Source organism: Protopterus annectens, chromosome 3.part0 (genome assembly GCF_019279795.1).
Source record: "Protopterus annectens isolate FY-2018-M chromosome 3.part0, PAN1.0, whole genome shotgun sequence".
Classification (NCBI taxonomy): domain Eukaryota; kingdom Metazoa; phylum Chordata; order Ceratodontiformes; family Protopteridae; genus Protopterus; species Protopterus annectens.
Window position 1 is genome coordinate 551,667,265 of NC_056731.1, and position 11,577 is coordinate 551,678,841.

General features: G+C 42.0%; 1 protein-coding gene across 2 annotated transcripts in view; it reads left to right on the forward strand.

Moving 5' to 3' along the window:
• Nucleotides 1-4,721, forward strand: part of MAK (male germ cell associated kinase) — a 1,846,682-nt gene extending 1,841,961 nt beyond the window's left edge. For both annotated transcript variants that reach the window (XM_044064971.1, XM_044064972.1), the window contains exon 14: nt 3,760-4,721. In XM_044064971.1, coding sequence (XP_043920906.1) covers nt 3,760-3,908 — 149 coding nt within the window. In that variant the 3' untranslated portion in view covers nt 3,909-4,721. The remainder of the gene's footprint in view (nt 1-3,759) is intronic.
• Nucleotides 4,722-11,577: the final 6,856 nt, after the last annotated feature.

An 11,577-nucleotide genomic window follows, 5' to 3' on the forward strand; every position in this document is an offset into this window, starting at 1 on the left:
GAAAAAAGAGGTCATTGTTCCCTTCTACTCAACACTCATTAGACCCATTATATAGTACAACGCCCCTTTTGGAATGTACCTCACAAGACATCTGCAGCAGCTGGAAAGGCCACAAAAGTAGCTCACAAAGAGGATTTCTGGCCTCAAACAAATGCCCTACACTGACCACCTCAAAAAACTCCAGCTTTACTCTCTAGCATCTTGCCTACTCTGAGGTGATCTCTGCCTAACATATAAAGCTATGTCAAACCCAGAGCTGTTGGACATGCTACACCTAAAGAAATCCCAATCCCTCCGAGCTACACGCTCTAGGGACCTAAACCTTTTCACCACAATAAACAAGACATGCTGGAGGGATAGATTGCTGTCCCAGAGACTTCCCATACTCTGGAACAGGCTATCCATCTATGTCAAGCAAAGTTCTTCATTAGCACTCTTCAAGAAAAATCTTGATGAGTGGATGGAAAATAGGAAATACACCCCAGGGATCACTTCTGTGTGTCTGCTTGACAGTGGCACAGGAAAATAACTTTCTTGAGTGGCGTAAGCCAGGGAACCTTGTTAGCTGGGCTTACGTAGGCTCTTGGGCCGATAGCCTAGTACCTACCTATGAACGTATGCGTTGTCTGATTTTCATCTGGTTCAGCCTATCTCCCTCCTTCCCCCTTTCATATTATCATCTATTGGCTTCTGGTGAGCAAATGGATTTCATTTGTACCATGTCCATGAACAGTCCTATCAGACTGTGATCCTCTCCTAAGTATTTCTTGTCAAGTTAGTAATTAACTTTGAAAAGGTTATTATTTCTGTAAATTTTTTCTAGTTGGCTGGGCAAACTCGATCTGAGGTACTAAGGTCGAGTAGAGGGAATTATGGGTAGGGGAGGAGTCAGAACCCTGGATCTATGAAGCTTCAGAGATGCTGCCAAGGTTGGAGCCAATTGGATCTGACAACCCATGTGTTGAATTGGATGAAAGTCAGACAACATGGATCTTTCATTATGGTAAGTATATAAGTTTTGATTTTCCCTGTTGGTGTGACTTGGTACCCATCCTCCTCTTCAACTCATTCTCTCACTCTCTTCCCCCCTCTCTAAATAAAACATTTTTAACACAACATGAGAAATTTTTATCACCGGAATTTGAAGTCACTCAGTCTTTCATCTTGAAAGACAGGATATTAATTCCTAACTCCAATGTATTTTCATCAGCAGTTCTAAGCAACCCACATGAAACTTGAGGCCTACTTCTAGAATATTTTACATTCTGAAGTAAAGAATATTTTCAGAATTAGCAAAGCATTTCACATAGAGAGGGTCTTGTGTACCAGAAGTGTTGACTACTGTCTCCCCGAACCAATCAGTTCCGCTTACTATTTTTATTTTTTTTATTCTAACTACCTGAATGATGGAGATCATTTCCTACACACATTCAGTGTTCTCACATCACTCAAATATAATATTAGAGCAAAGTATTGTAAAGAATGGGATGTTACAAAATAAACACTGTCAAAATGGTTGAATTATTGCATTGCATTTTTTTCATGCAAAACACTTCATGCCCTGCTTGGTGTCACACTACATGAGATGCAGTGTATCTGCAGTGCAGCATAGTATAAGAATGTTTCTACTCAGGCATAGAGACAACATCTTAGACTACTGCTGATATATTCAGTAAATGTTACCAGCTAGAAACTCACTCTAGGACTAGGATAGATTTTAGCACAGCTGAACTTTCAGTTCTTGTAGTTTGTCTCAGGAGTTACCTGTTAATGTTTGAGTTTCTTCCTGGATATTATAGTTAATTGCTGCAATGGCCACCCCAGATTGACAGTACAATTTTGTGAGGTACTTATCATAGTAATAGATCTTCAAGAAGAGATTACTAGAGCAGTAAAGCTACCCTTACTCCTTTTCATTGCTTATTTAGTTAGATGACCTATTAGGGACTTTTTTAGTATAGGTAGTACAGAGTTCTATAATGGTTTATAGCTTATTATTGGACAAATACATTTAAATAATTCACCTACTACTAGTGCATTTCCCTGTGCTGTTCTTGAAGAACTGAAGGAGACATAAATCATTGCTACTCATATGTGACCACCAATGGCAGTACCTATTTCAGTGTAAGGTCAGCACTGGCTTCCACAAGGGAAAAAGAATAGTTACAGAAAAAATGACCAGACATGCAGCTTTATTGATAAGCAATCCAAATATTATGTGACCTAATACTGCAAGTCCTGACACTTTGAAAAGTAAGCAACAGTCTGACCAAAACCAATGAACTCCAAAGCCTGTAATGCACTTTTTGGATGGGGATTCCCTTCTACACCACTCCACGCCCCTTCTACTTGTATAGTCAGGTTTACTAACTGTGTTTCACTGTACCTTAGAAGAGGGAAATATTCTAATATACTGCACTCCTGCTATTCATTTCACAAATTCACACTTACATTTTTACTGTTTCAGTTATGTTTCAGTCATTCCAGTTATGACCTTCAAACCTTCACTTGATTTACTGCTGTAGTGGGGTTCATATCAAAACAATAGAAATAAACATAACGAAAATGTCTAAAACACAAATCAGCATAAACACAATGGACCCAATTCCAGAAAACTTTCTCTCAGTGTAAGTGGTCACTTACACTGAGAGCAGGTCTTTTGGATTCTGGCCCCCAGTGTAAGCCTCTTTATAGATGGGCCTTACATTGAAGTAAGTTACTTACACTGAGAGCAACTCTTTTGGAATCTGACCCAGTGAATTACATCTTTACAGTGTTATAACAAACATATGGGGCTCCATTCAAAAAAACTTGCTGTCAGTGTAAGTGACCAGTTAAACTAAGAGCAGGTATTTTGGAATCTGGCCCCCTGTACAAACCTGTTTATAGAGAGGCTTTACACTGCAGTAAGTCACACTGAGAGCAAGCCTTTCAGAATCTGGGTGGACTTGTACTGAGAGCAACTCTTTTGGAATCTGGCCCATTTTTGAAGGAGTCTGCACCCTCACACTCACAGTCTCTAAATCTATTAGCTCCAAGGACATGCAAATGAGTGGTAAATACAAAAGGCGGTCTACAAGCAAAACTCAATTACTTTCTTTAGTGTGAGTTACTCTACTTTAGAGACAGTAGTAGAACATCTATAAAGTAAAGATGCAATAAAATAAATCCCTGACAATGCAAAACATACACAACAAAAAACAAGAGTTCACCCATGACAGCTTCTCAAAGCTCTACAATGGTGAGTACTTTGCATAATTCTACTTGTATGTTAATAGCGAACACTTTTCTTGTCTGTATAAAGTATTCCAGCAATTTAGTGAAAGCCAAATTATACAAATATGTTTTTGTACCATTTTGTGAAGCAGTTTTCAGTCGCAATTCCTTAAGATTGTCGCTTAAAAAGTATTATTTTATTTTCTTTGGGAATGGTGAGCCATTTCAATGTTGTAGTTTACCTGAAGTTTGATTTCATATATGTTATTCATGTTTCCCTTTGTTTTGTCTGCTTTACACATTTTCTACTTGACAGTTTGTGAGAAGGTACAGTATGGTAATTATTTATAAGGATACTTGACACATCAACAGCATTATTTTTGAAAAGCTTTATACATTGTATGTAAAAAAAATGAAAAGTGAGTCAATTAATAGACTTCTAAGGAAGTAACATTTAGAAGGCTCAAAAAGCCTCTAGAAATTTCAGTCCAGTTTTTTCTTAATGTATTGCAGTTAAAACTTGTTAATTGCTATTTCTCACAGATTACGAATCATGGAAGGCCAAAGCTCGGCCACAGTTACCAGGTCCTGCATACAATGCAGCTGCAAAGACCTTTCTAGCACACCCATCTCCTCTGCAGCCTGTGCATGGAAGAACAGATTGGGTAGCCAAGTATGGTGGCCATCGATAGCAAACCAGTTGGACTTATCTTGTTTGGTTCCCACTGTAACAGTGAAACTGAGGCAGCAAATCTGTAGACCTCCATATGTAACATCCTCATAACATGTTAGATGCCTATACATATTTTTTTTTACACCTGATCTTGAATAAATTGCACATTAATCATACTTATTTTAGCTGTAGATTAAGCATAGAATATTTTTATTTTTGATGCATAAACTGCTTGCCAAAGCTGTTTCTTTTGGATGATTGTTTTTAGGATAATTAGGTTGAAATATTAGTGTGTCTACAGAAGCAGTTTCTTTTCTGCTGTGTGGCACATACACTGTGGGTGTACTTTCCTTGTTTAAAAATCTTCTAAGCATTATTGAAGTAACACTGCAGAAAACAGAAACTGTTAAATTACTGTGCTATTATACTTTGGGGCATACTTTTGTAAAGTTTTACATTTTTACATTTCAATAAATAAGCAATTATTTGTATTTATAAATTTAAAATATTTTAAACAAATTAATTTTTTCGTCATTTACTGATGTGGGCTTTATGCAATAATGTTTTATATTAGTCTTTCGAGCCTGCAATGATAAGAAGGGGGTATCTGCATTTTCATAAGTTATTTACAAAGTGACAGACCTGCAGAATAGGCTGTGTATATGTTTACTGTCTTATAGATAACAATATACTTTTATAATTTTTGTGTTACTTCATAAATGGATGCCATAAATTCCATAGTTATATTATACCGTATAATATATTAGTTGAGAATTGTAGCTTATTTTCATTTTTTGTGTCATTCAGACTTTAGTAAATGAATGCTAATCAACCAGGATCTCGGGGTCTTTTTTGATTTTATACATACTCAGTAACATTTTGTCAGTGTTAAAGAATTCTCATTCTTACAGCATTCAGTTACATAAAAGTAGGTGAGATGTCCAGCAGACTAAAGGTGTAAAACAAGTGAAAGGAAAGAAAATGGTGAATGCTGTCCTTTATTTAACTTGACAGTATCCAGGCATCATTTCCTCATTTTTTTTTTCATTTCTTCATGCTTTATCTTCCTTAACGTTGCAATTCACTGTATTTTTCAACTGTCTGGTCCTAGTCTCTAGTAATTAATGTAGCACCTCTCATTGCTTAAAGCTGATTCATTGTTTATTCTGAGACCACCTGTTTTTTTCCAACCCGTTAGGGTTCTTCATAAAATTGTTGTAACTGCATGTGTGCCGTCCTGTATAATGGTGCATTTATTTTAGTATATCATTTGTATTGTACTTTTTAGACATGGTTGCAGCTTTTTCTTCCTTTCATATTTTTATGTAACCTGTACTCAGGCCAGATGGTCAACATGGAATAACAAACTCCAGGACATTTGTTGACAAAAAAAAAAAAAACATAAAACTCCAACCCAACTAAAAGGTCTATCCTTTTTTTCAGCATAGTCATCACTCGTCTGGTCAGGATAAAACAGTTGTGGGTTCAGTTCAAGCAGCTTTATTATATACAAACGCATCAGAATTGAGGTTTAGTAACTTAAACTTATAAACAGACTGACTAATGCACTCGTACATGTTAGCACTGTGGCTGTTCTCTCAAAATGGCACCTGCACATGCTCTCCATTTATATGCACGCTCCCTCACTTTGAAATGCTTCTTAAAGTTACAACACACGCTCTGTTCTGCATCCTCCCTCTTTGAGAAATAGGTCATGCAGTGAAAATGACAACATTGATTGACGTGCAGTTGTACAGAAATGATCCTTTGACATGCAATTATACAGAACTAATTCTTTGACATGCAGTCATACAGAACTAAATGCAAATAAAACTGTCATGTCCAGGTTGCTGTGTATTTTACACTAGGTCTAGAAATACAGCCTGATCATGTGACATAAAAATTAGCACTGGGTTTAGCAACAGGGACTGTTTTTAATGAATGCTCAACTTCAGGGACATCTGGGACATCATCAGGAATGGGAGTAGGTACTGAGACATGTCCTTCAACAGGAACATCGTCTGGGATGCTCTGAGATCTAGAGTCTGTATCACAGGCACAATGCTGCGATATTGATTCAGACACTGGACAAAGATGCCTGCAATTTCTTCTGTATTCTTTACCCTCAGATTCCATTAAGTAGTATCTCGGCTTGGCACATATACCTCTCACATGACCAATTCGATCAAAACCTTTCGCCATTTGCATCCTCACTATCTCTCCTTCTTTCAATGGACGAAGAAATCTGGTTGCTTTATCATAGTTGGACTTCTGCAATGAATGCTTTTTAGATAGTTGGGCTCTGATTGCTCTGGTGTTTTTAGCGTTAGGTACCAACAAACTGGAACTGATAGGCAAGGTTGTTCTGGTTTGCCTAGATAGAAGTCTCTGAGCAGGCGAACCAAGTAAGTTGTCACAGGGCGTGTTTCTGAGATTAAGCAAATTCAAGAAGATATTGGTATTGTCACGCTTTGACCTCTCTAGTAATTGCTTTGCACTTTGTACTGCACGTTCAGCAAGGCCGTTTGACTGGGGGTATTCCGAACTACTAGTAATATGGATAAGGTCCCACTCTTTTGCAAATTTCTGAAATAACTGACTGGTAAACTGGGTACTGTTGTCAGAAATAACTTTGCATGGACTGAGAAAAGACATTTCGACTTAGTAATAACAGTACGGGATGTTAGGTTAGGTAGCAGATCAATACCAAACCAGTTCAAATAAGAGTCTAGCAACACTAAGTAATTCTGATTGTTCCACTTAAATATGTCAGTGGCTACTGTTGACCAAGGTAGTTCAGGAATCTGGCTTAGAAGTAGTGGCTCTTTTTGCAAATGCAGTTTAGTACTATTGCATACTGAACAAGATGAAAGCTCTTTATCAATGTCTTTCGACAGAGAACGCCAAAATACTAGCACTCTCACCCTTCTTTTGGTAGCTTCGAAACCTGGGTGGCCATGATGCAAAATCTAGATGTACTCTTGTTGTAAGGAAGTAGGAATGGTACCTTTAGGGCCTTTAAAAATGATACTATCTTCCATCAACATCTCATCTCTGTAAGGAAAATAAGGTTGCACTTCTGTTGGTACACAAGATTGCTTTGACGGCCATCCAACATTGATGAAGTGGTTGAGCTTTTGCAAAACTGGATTAGTCTTTGTATGATCTCTTAGCTCATCAAGTCTTATGGTAGAAAACGTATGCACCTCCATGACATCGAAGTCAAAATGTTCTGCATCAAGCTTTTCTGTGGTAGTTCTGGACGATCTGGGTAAGGTATAAGCTAGCTAAAAATGTTTGCCTTTTGTTATAGACCATTTTGAAGTTGTATTTTTGTAATCTGAGCATCATTCATTGTAGTCTTACTGGAGCTGTCTGCATAGGCTTCTTTAAAATAGTGACTAGAGGCTGATAATCAGTCTCAATCTGGATAGCTCTGCCATAAATATAATCAAGGAACTTCAAACATATGAACATAATTGCCACAAGTTCCTTCTCAGTCTGAACATACTGCATCTCAGTTTGGGTAAGAGTTCTAGAAGCATAGGCTACTGGTCTGCCCTCTTGAAGAATAACTGCACCAAGACGGAACTTTGAAGCATCACAGGAAAGAATTACTGGTTTGTGGACATCATAGTATCTTAACATAGGTGAACTGACAATTTTCTGTTTAAGGTCATTAAATGCTCTCTGGTGGTGTTCCAATCATGACCAGACAACATTTTTGCATGTCAGCTCTCTTAAAGGCGCTGATAATTCAATGATGTCTGGTATAAACTTGTCTAAATAGTTAACCAAACCAAGGAAACGCTGTAAGGCTTGGATATTGCTTGGAGCTGGCATCTCAAGAATGGCTGTTCATTTGGAATGATCTGATCATAATCCTGTAATGGTAAATAAATGATCTATGTAAGTAACTTCTAGAAGCCAGAATTTACATTTCAGAGGGCTGAGCTTTAATTTCACTTCACATGCTCTGTCCAGAACTTTCCTGAGGTTTCTGTCTTGCTCTACTTCACCATTACCTCCAGCAAGTAAATCATCTACTATTATGCACACAGATAACCTGAAAAAAATTGCTCCATTGCACGCTGAAAGACTTAACTGGCAGAATTTATTCCAAAAGGCATTCTGAGAAATCTGTATTTACCAAATGGTATACTGAATGCAGTCAGTAGTGAAGATTTGCGATCAAGCATTACTTGCCAAAATGAACTCTTTGCATCTGAGACAGAAAAAACAGTGGCATTTGGCAGGAGGGTAGCAACCTCCTCGACTGTATGCATAGGATGGTGGGCCCTCTTTAATCCTTTAAGTCTCTTGGGTGAATACATAATGTTAAGTTGTCAATCTCGCCTTCATTCTTGCTGGATGGGTTCGGAGCCGATCCTCGGCTCTGACTCGGCCTATACTAAAGCTCGAGAGCTATGTTTACCGGCTCGAGGCTACCCTGTATACCACAATGCTAGGCGCTAACTACCCAGATCTCGTTTGCCGCTTCAGCTGCGAGGTTGCGTTTTTGCCGGCTCTCAGGTTAGATTTATAAAAATCTCTTCTGTTAAGGTTTTTTTCTTCCCTTTGGTAGTAATAGATTTTCTGTTAGATCCACTTTACCCCTCTAGTGTATCCCCACCTTAGACAGTTTCCTTTCGGATTTGTTTCTAACTACTTCTCGTTACCTACCCCACTCCGTAGATTACTAGGCCTTTGGGCTATTTTTAGTTTAAATCTTAGCTTAATCTTAAGTTTAATTTAGTTAAATTTAGTTAAAGTTCTCTATTTGTCAGTCTAAATAGTCTCAGTCTTTGTGTGTGCGTGTGTGACTAGACTGAGTAAGTTTGAGCGTGGGTGTTTGTTTTGTGTGTGTGTGTGAGACTTGTCATCCCTGTCAGGATGTCTAAGGATTCCAGGGTTTCAGGCTTCAAGAAGTGACTTGTGCTGTCAGAAGATGTCTCTGACAGACGGTCACACTTCTTGTGTTTATTGCCTGGGCCCTCTGCACCTGCAGGACTCTTGTTCTCTCTGCCATGCATTCAGTCCAAGAGTCCTGCAGGAACGCAGAAACAAGCTTATTTTACGAGGCATGTTGAAACCCGAAGGGTCCCCGACCATGTCTTCGTCGGGCAAACCTTCGAAGCCCACAAAACCGTCGGCTCCAAGAATTGAGCGTTCGACCAGTGGTGCTCTTAGTGCTCCTACGTCGGCTCCGGCTGGAGCTGATGCTCCCAAGACTCAGTCGGCTCCGATCATTGCGTCAGAACGTCTGAGAGCCGTAAGTGCTCCAGGTCTCCTTCTTTGGAGTCAGTCCATTCGGCTCCGAGATCTGCTTTGCTTTCGGAACGGAGCCATCGGTCCCATTCCTCTCGGTCTTCCAGGCTTTCAGAACACGACCTCGAGAGGGTGGTTAGCAGACTCCTTAAGTCGCAGGCACTGGCTCAGATGCTTCAGAGCCCTTCTCAACAGACAGCAGCTAATCCCCATTCTATCGTCGATTCCTCCTCCAACTCTTCCTCTGAGCTCAGAGCCGGAGTTCGTGGGAGCCGGGACCGTCGACACGCCGGAGCTGATACCACACCTTTCGGCTCCGATCTCTTCCATGGTTCCATCCTTGGAGGGATCTGGGCACCGGGACTACCTCATCAGCTCCGAGGGGGCGAGTAGCATTGGACCCTTGTCCGACCCCGTTCTCCCTCTTGGAGCCTCGACGCGGGTGACTTAGGCCCTGACATCGGCCTCGGAGCCGTCCCTCTCGGTGCCGGGAAGGGGTCCTTATCTCTTCGGAGTGGGGACCTTCTTCCCTGCCTGATAGGGGTGCCTTCGAGGTCATGAGGAGTGTGCTGGCCCCTGTGCCTGCTCCTCGGTCAGCCCCCTCAGATCCTACCACTGTGCCTGTTATGGTCTCTACCCATCCTCTCGACCCCGACCGCAGAGATCCAATGCCTCAGGTGCCCCCATTGGGAGCATCCTTCTCTTCCGAGGCCTCCCCTGATCCATCAGGGGAGCCCCCTCGGAAAAGGAAATGCAAGAGGAAGCATGTGGACTCTCCTGAGTCCGTCACATCCGATACCGACTTGGATGAGTCGGAAGGGTCCCCACGGTCCCCCTCTGAGGATGTCTCTTTTTCTGACATCCTTGAGATCCTCAAGCAGAGGGGGAACTGGTCTACCCTCAATCCTTCCGAGGACGAGTCGGTTTACCTAGAGGCTTTTGGTTCTCGCCCTTCCACCTCCTGGGTGTCTCCGCCCTTTGACCCCCTCATGAAAGTGGTGGCGCTGAAGGCATGGACGGCCCCTGATACGATGGAACCTACCCCACGGAGGCCTTCAAAATTTATCACAGCCCCTTCTGATAAGCAGTTTTTAACCAAGGGTGTCACTGTTGATGCCATGGTGGTGGCAGCGGCCACTAAGAAGGAACTGGCTGATCCTTCAGTACCGATCCATCCTCCTAATAAGGAATCTAGGACTATGGATAGGTACGGTAAGCGGATGTTTTCTTCAGTGACCTTTACCATGTGGTCGCTGAATTACTTATGTCATTTCACCCGCCTTCAAAGAGACATGCTCAAAGAAATGGGTGATACTTTACAGGATCCAACAGCTGCGGGGTCTCAAGACAAAATCAACTCCTAGCTGGCAACCCTGAACTCGATTGTTAACTCCTCCATGCGGCTTATTTCCTATGCGGCCAATGGGGTGAGTAGGGCTGCAGGCACAGGCGTGGCCTTAAGGTGTCATGCCTGGATGCGGCTTTGTAACTTTGCTGACCCCTTCAAGGCGTCCTTCACTAACTCCCCCTTTGATGGTTCGGCATTGTTCGGACCTCATGTGAAGGATACTTTGACCAGATGCGAACAGGATGGCAAGACTCTCTCTGCCATGGGAGTCCGTTTTTCCACCCCATCTAGACCATACCCTAAGGGTCAGAAGGGTGGAAAAATGTGGTTTCGCAAACCACAGGGAGTCGCGCCTGATGCACGAGGTGAGTTCCCTTCTAGAGGCGGGGGGGACAATAACAGATGCCGCCCTAGGGGCAGAGGGGGTCCGCAGAATCAGGGTAGCAGAGAAGCTGTCTCTGGCCAGCCCTTCCAGCATCCCTGAGATGCTGCCCAACTGTCTGCCTTCGGAGGCAGTCGGGGGAAGATTATCACTGTACCCAGAAGCCTGGCTTTCCCTCACCCAAGACAGATGGGTACGGTCAATCATATCGGAGGGTTACGAAATTCCCTTTGCCCACACCCCAACACACCCAAAAAGACCCCTTCCAGATGTTCCACCCAGTCTAAGGAAACAAGCAGTATTAGAAATCTCAAAACTGCTAAGAAAAAGAGCCATCCAACCAGTCCCAGCAGACCAGCAAGGATCCGGAATCTACTCCAAGTTCTTTTTGGTACCAAAAAAGACAGGGGACTGGAGACCAATTTTGGATCTCAGCAGGCTAAATAAGTCTGTCCAAAGAACGAAGTTCCGGATGGTCACGCTACAGTCCATTCTACCCTTTTTGGGCCAGGACAATTGGATGTGCTCTATAGACCTTCAGGATGCGTACTACCACATCAAGATGCACAGGCGCTCCAGGAGGTTTCTCCACTTCCGGCTGGGGCCAGTCACTATCACTTCAGGGCCCTGCCCTTTGGTCTCACTACAGCCCCCCGAGTGTTCACCAAATGCATGTCAGTGGTCACGGCT